The sequence below is a fragment of the Macrotis lagotis genome, chromosome 7, assembly GCF_037893015.1.
Source record: "Macrotis lagotis isolate mMagLag1 chromosome 7, bilby.v1.9.chrom.fasta, whole genome shotgun sequence".
Classification (NCBI taxonomy): Eukaryota; Metazoa; Chordata; class Mammalia; order Peramelemorphia; family Peramelidae; genus Macrotis; species Macrotis lagotis.
The window spans coordinates 200,600,776-200,615,788 of NC_133664.1; the positions used below are offsets into that span (position 1 = coordinate 200,600,776).

At 38.1% G+C, this 15,013-nt stretch overlaps 1 protein-coding gene across 1 annotated transcript in view; it reads left to right on the top strand.

Moving 5' to 3' along the window:
• CD9 (CD9 molecule) overlaps positions 1-15,013 on the top strand; it is a 62,719-nt gene that overhangs the window by 31,087 nt on the left and 16,619 nt on the right. Inside the window, exon 2 of the mRNA XM_074194427.1 lies at positions 10,995-11,097. Coding sequence (XP_074050528.1) covers positions 10,995-11,097 — 103 coding nt within the window. The remainder of the gene's footprint in view (positions 1-10,994; positions 11,098-15,013) is intronic.

The following is a 15,013-nucleotide window of genomic DNA, read 5'->3' on the forward strand; positions in this document are numbered from 1 at the left end:
AAAGAAAACAAAAAACAACTCTGTCTTTTAAAATAATCTAGCACCCAGACATTGGACTTCTTGCCATCTTGAAGAGAACTTGAATTTCTTGGTTCCATGAGCTCAAATGTTAGACTCAATCCAGAGCCAAGTGTCTATTCCGTATTCAAGTCATCTTCTGACTGCCCATTATTCCTGTAATTTCATGGGGGGAGGGGGGGGAAGGAAATGGACTAAAAGGACAAAGAGAGAGAAAATCACATAGCTAGCTAGTGGAAGAACTTGGAGCAGAACCCAGCAATTTTGGGCTCTTTACTATTCTCCTTCCACATCTTCTATTGAGGTGATTTCTTCAGTTCCCAATCCATATATACATCCACAGTCTTTCTCCTGAACCCTAATTCCACTTCACTAGCTCCCTGCTGGACATCTCTATCTAGATATTCCATCTTATCTAAAAAATCATAGTTTCCAAAATAAAACTCATCTCCTTGTTCACCCCATATGTATTCTTCCTCCAAACTTTCCTGCTACTATTGAGTGTAACCAGGAGTTAGTTATATTTAACTTCACCTTCTTGTTCACCTCCAATTTCCAATCAGTTGCCAAATCTTTTTTATTCTGCTTTTACACTATCTCTTGTATCCATCCTTTCTTGTCTTATCTACATGCCATCCCAAATTAGAGCCTTATCTCTTGTCTGGACTGCTGGACCTAGGCTGCTGGTTTATCTCTATTCTTTCCCTTCCCATAGGATCACAAAAATCATCTTATCTAGTCCCCTCATTTTACAGAAAAGTAAACTGAAGCCCATAGAGTATTTTGTTCAAGGTCCTACAGCAAGTGGCAAGATCTGGATTTTGAACTTGAGCCACAACCACAAATTAGTGTTTTTCCATTATCACTGCCTCCTTTACATGCTCCATAAAACTATAAATAATCTTCCTAAAACTTAGGTTGACTCTTGTAATTCTCTAGCTCAAGAATCATCAGGGGCTCCTTAGTATCCTGAGCTAAAACACAAATTCTTAATATGGCCTTTAAAAACCATTTTCAAACTGATTCCATTCTATATTTACAGATTGCTATGGCTCTCCTTCATCTTTTCTATTAAATTTAAGTCTCATTCACTTACTGGTTCTAGATCTAGACATTAGAAAGGATTTTTTTCCAAACTTTTCTTATACCTGAAAATAAAGCCTTCTTCCTTCTCATTATAGAATCCCTAGCTTCCTTCAAGATTTAGGGGAGATGTGGGGCAGCTAGGTGGCACAGTGGATAGAGCACTAGCCTTGGAGTCAGGACTACTTGACTTTAAATCCGACCTCAGATACTTAATAATTGCCTAGCTGTGTGACCTTAGGCAGGTCACTTAACCCTATTGCCTTAAATAAACTAAAAAAATTTAGGGGAGATATATAGTATATCTTGTATTCATCCAAAAATCATTGAAATAGAGTTGTTTCAGCCATGTTCATAAACCCATTTGAGGTTTTCTTAGCAGAGATATTGGAATGGTTTGTCATTTCCTTTTCCAGTTCTTTTTACAGATGAGAAATTGAGGCAGATAGGGTTAAGTGACTTGCCCAGGATCACACTGCTAGTGAGTGTCTGAAGCCAGATTTGAACTCAAGAAGATGAGTCTTTCTGACTCCAAGCTCAGCACTCTGTGTACTTCACCATCAACCTATCCTATATACAAAATAAATGAAACATAATTTAGGGGGAAGGCACTAAAATCTGGGGAGATAGGTAGCAGGAAAGGCTGGCACTTCAGCTGTATTTTAAATGAAACTTGGCTGTTTGAGAGGTCAAGGTGAGAAGGGAAATATTCCAGTCACAGAAGATGATCAGGGCATATGAATGGAGACAGAAATCAGGGTCTCTTGGATGAGAAACATAATTAAGGCCAGTTTGACTAGCCTATAGGGAGCACAAAGGGAACAAGGCTGGAAAGGTAGGGTGGAGCCAGGTTATCACAGCCTTTAAATGCCAACTAGAGGTATTTCTATGATTCTTGAGAAGATAGAGAGCCAATGGAGTTTGAATAGGGGAGTGACACATTTAGTCCTGCATTTTAGGAAAATGACTTTAGTTGCCCAGTGGAAAAAACAATTTGAGGCAGAGAGACCAATAATTATAATTATAGCAAACAAGCATTATCTAGCCCTTCATTCAGTTGTTTTCAGATGTATCCAACTCTCAACTCTATTTGGGGTTTTCTTTGCAGAGACATTGGAGTGGTTTTTGCCATTTTCTTCTGTTCATTTGCCCAAGGTCACACAACTAGTCAGTGTCTTAGGCCAGATTTGAATTGACCTCAGGCTCTGGTGCCATCCACTGTGCCACCTAACTGTTTTATATTTTTAAGATTTACAAATTGCTTTAAAAAAATTCTTTTTATTCCTCATGAAAACCTTGAGATTTAGATACTATTACTCCTACCACTTTGAAGAAGAGAAAACTGAAGGAGACAAAAATTAAGTGACTTGCCCAGTGTCAGATAGCTAATAAACATCTGAGGTCAGATTGGAACTGAGGTATCCCTGACTCTGGGAGCTCTCTATCTACTGCATCACCCAGATGCCTATTAGAAAGCTACTTCAATGGTATGGGAAAGAGAATGACAAAGGTCTGAATTCAAGTAGTAGTTATGTGAGTACAGAGAGGGGTCAAATTCAGTCAGTGGTATGGAGATAGAATCATCAGAAATTTAGCAAATGATTAGATAAATGAGGAATAATAAGGAATTTAGGAGGACTGCATGATAAAGAAGTTTGGAAGTTCAGTAGAAAGAAGGGATGACAGGACCAAGATCTAGGAAGCAGGAAAGAATGGGTTGCACAAGGCCCCATATTCCACAGACACAGAACTGAAAGAAGATGGTGAAAATACAATGCAGTGTCTCAGGACAACTTGAGAAACTCTCTCCTTTCCCCTTTTTTCCCCCATAGCCAACTAAACAAGCCTTTTATTGTTATCTCCTCAGTGCCATTCTCAGCAAAGACAAAATATTTCCATTCTAGTATGGTTAGAAAATGAAATGAAGTAGAGTAATCTAGGTCTATCTATCATCACATGATACGAATATGGTCTTACAGTAGAAGCAGCCTTCTTCCTTTTGGAACCCCAGATAAAATATTGTCTAAGAAGGTACTCAAGGTCTAACAGATAGTAATGTATGATGGTAGATAGTAACGGAACAAGTATGAGAGAAAGGATGGTGGATTAAATTCTGAATTTGAAACCTGACTTTGAATTCTGTCTTCCATCTTTATCAACTGTGTGGCCACAAGTACTTAACCTTTGAATTTTATTTTCCTCTCCCTCAATAAATTGAGAATAAGAGCATCTATTGAAACTACTCCATAAGATCATTGTGAAGATCAAATAAGATAATCTTTATAAATATAAAAACTTAAACATTATAAAAACTTTATAAAACATTATTAAAAACTTAAAACATTAACTATTGTTACCAATTCATGGCAACTGTATACTGTCATTTTCATAGCTGAATTTCATTTTGTGATCATTGAAGGATATCCAGACAATTTTTGTAATCTTCCAAAGGTCTATTTGTTTATTTTCTGAGATCTTTTTTTAAAATTTATCTTGAGTCCTTTGTTTAGGAACAAAATGCTCTTTAGGGGAGTACAGGTTCCTTCCTGGAAATTAAATAGAATGGTAGTTTGAGACAGAAGGTACCAGTATGACCCTTTCAGAGTTTAAATATGACATTTCTCATGTATGTCTAAAATCAAAAAGGACCTCTGTTGTAATCAAAATGTAGTAGATTGTATTGCAGATGGAGAAATTGAGACCCAGGCAAAAGACATGGTCAATCTGAACTACCATCTATTTCATTCCCCATTCCACCTTGTCCCACTTGCTGTCCCCTGTGCCTGGAATGTACTTGCCCTTCAACTTTGCCTCTGAATCCTTGTCTTAGACCCATCTCAATGCTCCCTCTTCTTCATTTGTCCTCCTTTTAGATTCTCCTTCAAACTGTCCTGTTTTTGCTTCTCTGTTTACAATGGAAGTTTCTCTTCTATTTTTTTGTTGCTGTTGTTTGTTTTGATTTCTGTCTTAATATCTCCTAGTAGAACTCTTTACACACAAAAAAAGCACTTTTATAAAAGCTCAGTTAGTCTGGCTTGGACGTGACTTGGCCATAGTTATCTGACTAATAATTGTCAGAGCTAGCACCTGAACCCAGGTAGTCCCGTGATCCTTCTGCTACATTATCCAAGGGACTGACAAAACCCTTTTACTTTGCTGCGAACCATTTCTATCTTCTGGACCTCTAATTCCCATTCTTTTAAAGCAATATCTTTCTCTTAATCTCTCTAAGACAGAGAGGGGCTTACTTCTATTACATTCTAACCAATGTTATACTTACTGGACTATCCTATCCAACTCTGGTGTTCACCTTTCACTCAGCTCTCAACTATGACTTCTTGTCACAGAGAATGTACAGTAACCACATCATAATAAAACTGTTTTACCAGATGGGCTAAATCAGGTTGAGAGTAACCAAGGGGTCTCAAACGTGTCAGTGAGTTAAGGGAATGTCCATCCCAAGCTTGTGAGGACTTCTTCCTGGCAGGATGGGTGGATAAGAACAATTTATTCCAATAGCCATGAGAGCGGCTGAAACAAGTGCAGGAAGTGCTTAGAGATCCATCAGATATCGAGGACCCCAAGGTCATCCACTACATTCTCAGCCATTGCCAGTCACCTTGACTGTTTCCTTGCCACTGGACTTCAATGACTCTGGAAGAGAGAGTAATACTGGCAACTGTGCAGCACTGCCTCACTTAGATCCAGTTCATGAACAAATCAAACCGTCATCCTCAGTGATGTCAATGGTCCTCTTTGAAAACATAAGATGAACTATCACAGGCTTCCTATCACAAAAACCATTTCTCTATCCAGTTCCATGTTGCCTCTTGCCTTATATCTAATAAGCACTTAATCCATGCCGAATTTCTTTGAGTGTATTTAAAATTTCCTACAGATGTAATCTTGATCTGTTAGGGACATGTTATTAATGTTCTTTTTTGGTACTACTTACTATCACTATCCATTAGTCCTGCTTGCATGTTTTGGAAGGCAATCTCTTCCACACCTTTAAAAGAATAAAGTGATGTCTTCATTGTCATACATAGCATCTTCCTCTTTTAGATCCCTAATTCAATCAGAAAAGGGAGCAAACGTCAACCATCATCAGTGACTATGAGTTTTGTGACTCAAAACTCCTGTCCCTGCCTCACTTCCCCTTCTTTTCAACTTCCTTTTTAATTTTAATTACTTATAGAGCCTGAGACATTACAATTCATTGTACCTCTCCAAAACCAAATGTAACTAAGTACTTTGTCTTTAATACAAACAGGCAGTACACTATTAGTTCTGGGGACAGTGTGTCCCCAGAGATGGGATTCCTAAGCTGTACGCCACTTTGCCTATGGTGGGTTTTCTAGCTTCCCTGTATTTCTCAGAGTCCATTGTGGTTCAGTAGTAAAAACTCAGGATTTGGAGTCTCAGGATGTTGTTTTGACACTTAGCCTTGTCCCTTGCCACCTAAATTAACTTTGGGTAAGTCACTTAACCTATTTTTCCATCTGAGTTTGCTGCCCTTGAGAAGCTTAATATTCTTCACTCAAAATTACATCATTTGAAGAGTTCGTATTCCAAGCCCCCCAAAGAGAACAAATCATAGAGTTGGACAGACATATCAACTTATCTAAATTCACGAAGCTAATTAGTTGCCAAACTGGAGCTATAATTTGATCTCCTACTGACTCCTGGGTCCACCATTCTTCCAGTGTCATTTGAGATGAACATAAACTACATAAAGTCTTCATCTGTTTATTTAGATTACTCATCTTCTTTTCATGGTATTTTTTGGTTTTTAAGATTTTTCTTGGCATATCAAGGAATAAGATAATTACACTCAACAGCTTGCTAATAAGTAAGATGACTTGTTGATCCAAGCCAGGGCTGCCCCCAGTAGAGGTTCAAAGCAGGAAAGGAAATCAGGAAATCACAGTCCTAGGAGGGTCTTCCTCCAGACTACCACTGGTCCTGGCTCTCAGCTGTACTCCATCACAAGAGCACTACTGACTAAGAAAAAATATTTGTGGGCTGAATTCTCTCCAAAACCCAGAGCCTTCTGCCAGGGCCCATAACTGTGCAGGGCTGTATCCTATTTGCTCTAGATGGTAACCCTTTCAAGCAAGGAAGATAGCCAGGAGACTGAAAGGAGGACTGGAGAAGCTCATTCAATATGAATTTGTTCATTCTTTCTCCATTTTTCTGCTGTACTTAATGCTTAATTAATACTGAAATTGAACTGTTTTGTTTAAAGAGATGAATCAACTCCCTCAGAACCCCAAGTAAGCTCCCCTGTTGCACAAAGTCTATTTAGTTTTTCCCTAAAATCTAAGAATACTTCACCCAGTTTTACCAGCCAGTCTCCACAATGGGGCTGATGTGACTTGTGAACACTAGTCTTAGAGTTAGGAAAGACTTGAATTCAAAACTAGCCCCCAGAACCATTTTAGCTATGTGACCCTCAGCAACTTTATCTCTCAACCTCAAATTCCTCATCTGTGAAATGAGGGTGATCGCTTCCAAACCTAAATCTGTAATCTTATGTTTTTCCTGAACAAAATAAGAGGGTGAAGGGGAAATAAGAGAAGAATGCATTTTTACTTTTTTAAATGAAATGATACTTTATTTTTCTTTATAATCAGGTCCATAGATTGATGTTTCTTTGCATAGCTATTTGTTAATTAAACTAAAAATAAATCCTATTTGTCTGAACTCAAAACATCTTTTCCTTTGAAACTTACTTTTTTCTTCCAAAGCTGTCATGTGGTCAGATCGGGTCACAAAGGTCAATAGATTTACACTGATATCGAGCAATGACATGTTTAGTCTGCTGACCCATGGGGGGATTGAACACCCATTGGTATTCAAAGGGCAGTCCTGAGTGACTTTCCCACTATGGGGAACAGCAATGATGTGAAAAAGGGCTGTCTATGTTTTCGTCAGTGGAATGAATTCCGAAGGTCTCCTCTTTCCAAATCACTTCTACAGTTCCTTCTCTCACCCTCTTGAAAGGCATATCTCATTTTGTATTGTAATTCTTTACTATATATATATAATACAGTATTGTATCTTAATCATAAATATATATAGTAAACTGTAAATTCTAAAAAAGCATGAACTTTGTATCATCTCATTCATATTTCTTCCAGTTTCTTGCACATGGTATTTGATATAAAATGTAAAAAGTATTTATTTGATACTATCTCTCTCCAGAGAAAGAACTGATATTGTCTGAATATAGGCTGAAACATACTATTTTATTTTTGTACAAAATGACTAATATGGAAATATTTTACATGATTACACTTGAATAACCTATTTTAGATTGCTTACCCTCTCAGGGAAGGAGGAATGGAACTTGGAACTCAAAACTTTAAAAACAAATGTTAAAAATTGTTTTAAAATATCATTTTTTTAAAAAATGTTTGAAATATATGAACAAATGTTTTTGTGTTGACATTGTGTGTCCCTTCTTCCATACTGTCCTATTTCTAGAAAAGGCACATCTATTCTTCAAGTCTCCTACGTTCAAAAATCTTGCGTTATCTTTTACTCATTTTCCTTCCATATGATTTCCTTTCCACTTCTGATCCATGACCAAATCTTGCCATTTTTTCCTTTCACAGCATCTCTCAGCTAATATTCTCTCTACTCCCATAGTCAACAAACTTCTATTAAGCACCTATTATATACTAGTCACTTTGCTAAATTCCCCCCCCCCCCCCAAATCAGGCTACATTGCTCTGGACCTGTCCATCATGGACTAGAAACTTCTTTATCCTTTATTCCTAGAACACAGTCCTGGGAAATTCCCTGGACCTCTGGACTCTCCCTCTGATTGGAGGGCTCCTCCCAAAACATCATCCATTTAAGGAGGACATCCAAGCCAGCTGTGTCTTAATTTCCCACTTAATTTCTCTGAACTCTACCTTTTTGGCTTGTTAGTTTCCTTTTTACCTGTGGTCTTCCTCGTTAGAATGTAATGTTCTTGAGCTTGGGGACTATCTTTCTTTTTGTTTATTTTTGTATTCCTAATACCTAGCATAGTGCTTAGCACACAAATAGGTTTTTAATACAGATTTACTGACTGATTCAAAGAAAATTAAAAACATTTCATATTCCCTTTTGTTTAGTCATTTCAGTCTTGTCTCCATTTGGCAGAGATACTGGAGTGGTTTCCTTCTCTAGTTCATTTTCTAGATGAAAAAGCTGAGGCAAATAGGGGTAAGTAACTTGTCAGGTCACACAGTTAGGAAGTATCTGAGGTCAAATTTAAACTCAGGTTCTCCTGACGTCAGGGATGGTATTCTATAGGATTGGTTCAGTTCCAGACCACTGCATTAAAGTAAAGGTCACAATAAAGTGAATCACCTGAGTTTTTTTTTCCCCACCACATAAAATTATATTGTACTGTAGTCTATTAAATGTGCAATAGAATTATATCTAAATGATGAATGTATATACCTTAATTTTAAAAACTTTATTGCTAGAAAAATGCTAAATGTCATCTGCACCTTTAGCAAGTCATAACCTTTTTGTCAGTGAAGGATCTAACTTCTATGTTGATGACTGTTGACTGATCATTGACTGATTCAGGGTGATGCTTACTGAAGGTTGGGATGGCTATGGGAATTTCTTAAAATATAAAATAATGAAGTTTGCCTCATAATAGATACTTGCTTTCACTTGAACAATTAGAGGTCATTGTAGAGTATTAATTGGTCTAATTTCAATATTGTTGTGTCTCAGAGAATAGGAAGGCCTGAAGAAAGAGAGGGAGATAGGTCACTACTGTGGGTGAAATGGATTATGCACATTTATGGATTAATTTTGTTGATTTATATGGGATGCAGTTCATGGTTCTCTAAAACAGTTTCAATAATAACAGCAGGATAACAGATCACCATAACAGATGTAATTATAAAAAAAGTTTGAGATATTACAAGACTTACCAAATGTGACACAGAGACAAAATGGGAGCACATAGTATTGGGGAAAAAATGGCATTAATAGAGTTGTTTGACACAGGTTTACACAAACTTTCGATTTGTAAAATGAAAGAAAAAAGCCCACAATCACAAAAAAACAAAACTCATTAAAACAAGGTATTTCTGATTCACCCTTCATCCTTATTACTACCTCACAGAGTCCCAGGCATCATCTTTTGCAGGAAACTTTTTCTGATTTCCCTGCCTTCAAATTGCCAGTGGTCCCCCCAAAACTAACTTGTATTTAACTGCTTTATATTTATTTGTTTTTATATGTGCTTGTGGTCCATCTTTTGAAATGTATTCTCCTTGCAATTTGAAATTGAAAGTCCAAATCCTGTAACAGATGAAAGTAGGTATTTAATAAAGACTTGCTGATTGACCTTCTGGCCCTTTAGCCATACTCAAGAAGATAATGGTGCCTTATCATTTTTGCTTAAGTTAGAAAAACTAAAATCCAAGAATCCATAGCTGTTCTTCTCTAAGCCTGGGGAAAGGCTTACATAAAACTTTAAAATCAAACTAAGTCAACTTGGAACTTCCCCCCAGGAGAAGATACTCCTAACTTGGGAATGACATGGATACTGAAAAGGGGCAATTTTTCCCTTGCTGCTAGACATGGTTGATCTAAGGTAAAGACTATCCATAACAAAGGTGATTTGTAAGATTTTTATAAAGCACTTAGCTCAAAAATATAGGGGAACTAGAGACTCTAAGAGGCTTTGACTTGAAAGTATCCTACTTCTGTCACATCTGATTCTTGATGACTCCATTTGGGATTTTCTTGACAAAGATATTGGAGAGGTTTTCAATTTCCTTCTCCAGATCATTTTATGGTTGAGGAACCGAGGCAAACAGGGTTAAGTGACTTGCCCAAGATCACACTGCTAGTAAGTATCTGAGGTATCTGAGGCTGGATTTGAACTCACAGTAGAGAATTCTTCCTGACTCCAGGTCCTGTACTCTGTCTACTTCACCACCTAGCTGTTGAGATTTTAGATTTTAGATATGAATCAGGAGGACTGGAGATGGCCCTGGATGCAAGGTAGTCAGGGTTAAGTGATTTGCCCAGTCACACAACAGTAGGTATCAAGTGTCTGAGGACTGATTTGAACTTAGTTCCTCCTGGCTCCATGGCTGATACTCTATCCATTGCATCACCTAGCTGTCTTTTTGAAATGTTCCTAGGAAGGGGCGGCTAGGTGGCACAGTGGATAGAACCACCAGCCCTGGAGTCAGGAGTACCTAACTTCAAATCCAGCCTCAGACACTTAATAATTACCTAGCTGTGTAACCTTGGGCAAGCCACTTAATCCCATTGCCTTGGAAAAAAAACTTAAAAAAAAAAGAAAAGAAAAAAATGCTCCTAGGATAGAGCAGAATAGGGATGATATGGAGCACATAGAACTAGAAACTATAATTCAGTCTTTGTCCTATTGACCTATTGCCATATATTGATCAAGCTAGACAATCTCCCATTTTCCTATGACTCAGTTTCTCCACTTTTAAAATAAGATGATTTCTTCCACCAGAGCAAACATGATCTAGTTGTTTAATATTTACTAGGTCCCTAGCTGGAAAAAAAAAAGTTTTTTCATTTAGGGAACAAAGTTTGGTTATTTCTTTTGGGAAGAGGGGTAAATAGGAGTGAAGCAAGGAGGAGCAAAACTAATTCTTTGGTATTCATTCATTCATACAGTGGGGTCTTAGCATCATCACATTCATCCTCACTTGAGTGATGGAGTATGGTAGATGCTTGTGTGTAAAATTTTTTGACTAAAAATTTTTCCTGATATGTGTGGTAAGGAATACTGATCAAGCACAAAACACTTTGAAAGTAAAATAAGTGCAGGCTGCAGGACTGTTATTCTCAGTAACAGCGGTTAATATAGGTGTGTCTTCCTTCTCTAGCTTGCAGGAATTGCGGTCCTTGCCATTGGCCTATGGCTTAGATTTGACTCCCAGACGAAGAGTATCTTTGAACAGGAAGACAACAATTCCAGTTTCTACACAGGTAAGGTTAAAAAAGGAGAAAGAGGGTGGGAACCTCTCAACTGTGGAGAAGTGATCTCTTAGGGAAGGAATTTGGAGAGGGTCCTTTTCTCTAGCTAATTATGCTTACTAGTAGGTGATTAAAGAGTATGCTTCCTTCCTTTCCCTACTATGGAATTAGAGCTTAGTTAAATTTTGTTGTTCCCATTTGTTTCAAACGATGGTGTTTTCCTTCAAAGAAAATCATGATGACACTTGAATTGGAGTGAGGGGGGTACCATACTAAGTCACTTTCTCCTCCAGAGCCATCTGGGTCCAGTAGCCTGAATCAGGATGGCTGTAGTCAAGGCAATCAGGGTTAAGTGACTTACCCAAGGTCACACAGCTCTTGGAAAGTATCTGAGGCTGGCTTCAAATTCCTGTCCTCCTGACTCCAGGGAACCTGAGATCCAGGTAACACTTGTTTTCCAAGCCATTTAATAGTAGTAAATCAGAGAGAACCCAAGAATATAGGCTTCAGCTACAGATGTAAACCTTGAGGATCAAGTAGTTTGTATTGCATTAAAGGTTTTAAATATAAATTCCCATGGGAAGAAAGGAAAGAAGGAAAGAAACATATAGTGATTAATACTTATTATCTCCATTTTACAGTTGAGGAAATGGGGAAAAAAAGGTTAAATGACTTACACAGGATCAACTTGTTAGTAGATGTGGAAGACTTGAATTGAACTTGGTGCTTTATCCATTCTGACACATAACTGCATGGGGACATTTGAATAAGTAAAAATTCAAACTTTTACTACATAGATGTGTGTGTGTACACCTTCTCTTTCCCCACTCTACCCCAGAACTTTTAGTTTTTTAATCTCATTTTTATTACTATTTCATCACCAAACATGTCAACACTTGTAGCAAAAAAAAATTCTAAAATAAGATTTTAAGATTGATGTGGAAAGCAATACAGTGAAACCCACACCCCATCTCTGGAGAAGGGAAGAAAGTAAACTATTTTCTGGAGCCAAGCTTCATCATTATTTCAATTTTTACATCATGTAATGGAGTGCCTCACAAAAATATAAGATGTAAGACAGAGTTAAATGTCAGTTGAGGGCCATCAGACTGGATTTCCAGGCTTCCAAGGACAACATAGAATGTTCTATTTTCTGTTCAGTGCTTTGAATAGGTGTTTCCATTTATAAGAAACAAAAGAAACTTCTTAATTTTCAAACCATGCTATCAGAGAGCTCAACCAAAGAAGTCATTTAAAGAAGGGAAGAATAAAATTGGTAGACAGAAGTTTTCTTACCCCCTCACCCAAAGACAGGATGAGTTTTGACTTTGACTTTCCACTGGATCTAGTCAGAGCAGGAAGGAGTCTGTTCACACAGCCTGTTTGGTTGCATTCCAAACAAGACTATGCTGGGGCTTAACTGCTTTGTCTTTTGTTTTGTTTTAGGGTATACCACCCACTATCAAAAGAAAGTGAAATAGAAGAGTAAGCACAGTCAAAAAAAAAAACAGTTTTAAGAGAATAGGTTTCCATAGTGTCCCAGCATGTTTTTAGCAACAGAGAGAGGGAAAGGCTACAGGAGCGTTTTGCCATCCTGTACAGTTGGCTTCAAGAGATATGTTTACAAAGAGGTAGTGTAAAAGGAAATAGAGGAAGGGAGGGTTGGAGGATCTTTGGAGGTAGGGGATGGGGTTGGGAGGCAAATACTCTTTTTTGCTGTAGAACAGCACTTTTGCCTTTCTGACCAGAAAGAATGTCCAAATATTTAAAAGGATGTCATGTAGAATCAGGATTCAATTTGTCCTAATTAGCTCCAGAGGCTGTAGTAGGAACAGTGGCTGGAAGACATAGAGACTGAGTTCCTAACAATTGGAGTCAGGAAAACTTGAGTTCAAATCCAGACTCATATACTAACTAATTAACTAATTATGTGACCCTAGGCAAGTCACTTAACCCTGCTTGTCTCAATTCCTCATCTGTAAAATGAGCTGGAGAAGGAAATGGCAGACAACTTCAGTATCTCTGCCAAGAAAACCCTAAATGAGGGCAAGAGGGGTAGGATACTCCTGAAACAACTGAACTACAAAAATGGAGTTCTGCACTCATTAGGTCTTCAAGCAGAGTTTGATGGATGTTGGAAGTATTTGGGTACAGTAAGTAGTAAGACCACTGGCTCTAGAGTCAATAGATCCAGGTTCAAATCCTGATCAAGTCCTACTATCAGTGTGAACTTGGACAAAGGCGGTCCTATAGATTTCACATCTTTCAGATGAAAGAGTGGGGAAAGAAGAATTTTGATACCTTCCCATCTCTTGGACCCTGTGATCCTAGAAGGGACTCCAAATTATAGGATGACCCACAGTGGCCTCTGGACTTCTTTACTAATTCAGCTTGGTGTCAGGAAATTCTGCCACTTTTCCTTCATTGTAGAATTGGAATAATCCTACATCCCCTCCCAAGGTGATTGCGAGGATCAGTTGATTATAATTGTAAATATAAAATTTGTGAAGCCCTTAGCAGAAAGGCCTGCCTCATACTGTAGCAGCTACTTAATAAATTCTGGTCTCCCTCTTTCCAACTCTGAGATTCTCTGGTCCCTCCTTTAGGGAAAGCAAAATTGCCATTAGAGAAGAATCAGGAATCATTTCAGTTCTCCTTTCCTGACATCCCCTCAAAGGCATGCCAGGATTCTACTTCCTCCCCCAAAGAGGTCCTAATTCCTTCTTTGTGCTCCCCACAGAGTGAACAACGTTCCCATTCTAATTGCTGCTGACAACCAGATGTTTATTTTGTTAACCATGTCCTGGATGTTGGCTAAATTTGTTAACCAGGGCAGACTGAGAATGTATCTTGGCTACTCAATGTTTTGCAAAATGGAGGGAATGGATGGAGACTATATGGAAACATGAGACTATTATCTATCAAGTGTTATCTGCCAAAAGGGGTAATAATTTTATAAAGCTCTATATAAATGCTTATTCCTCTCCCATGAAACTTCCCCTGTGGTTTGGAAGGTAGTCACAAGTCATGTAAATTTTTTTCTCTTGCACTGGGTGACATCAGGTCATTACCTCTAGTTAACAAATAGCCTCCAAGAGTAAGAAAAAGCACTAACTCTAAGTCAGTCAAGAACTTGATTTTTGTTGCCATTCATCAAGATGAATGGAGCAGCCAAAACTAGCCCCTAGGAAGGCTAGATCAACTGCCTAGTGCAGAAGATTATGCAATGTGAGCAAGACCTGGAAAGCTTTTAAGAAGGCGAAGTTGTTTCTCTCTCAAGCTCACACCATCCTAGACACATGGGTCCAAAGCTCTCATGAACAGCCACTGTAAAACTGTTCAACTAAAACTTGAGGAACAAGCTAGGAAATCTTACAGGTTCCTGGGATTTAGAGCTAAGAAGGACTTTTGAGATTATCTAAGCCAAATTCTTCTTCTTTCAGATAGGCAAACTAAGAAATATGGAATTATTCTGTATTAAGAAATACAGAAACAGAAGTTTCCTCCCCTCGCCACCAAAAAAAAAGTGATAGTAATGTTGAAAAAATCTCCCTGCATCACCAGTGACATGACTGCTAATAGCTGTGTGACCCTCACATTCTTCTCTAGATAGTTGGTAGCTTTCTGTAAGGCAACCACTTTCTAGTAAAAGAAGGGAGACTGGATCTTTGAATTCATTGATAAAGGCCATTCCCTTTACCAATAAAGCATCTTATAGATATGGGAGTTGTCTGGAGAATTGAGAGGTAAAAGTGAATTGCCCAGGGTCACCCAACCACTATGGTATACCTAAAACCTGAATTAAATCCATGAATTATACTACAACTTCCAGGCATATGAATGAAGGTAATGGGAAATAATATTAGGTGGGACATGGCCAAGACTAGCCTAGGTGATTAGTCGCTTGACCTCGTGCCCATGTCTTGTT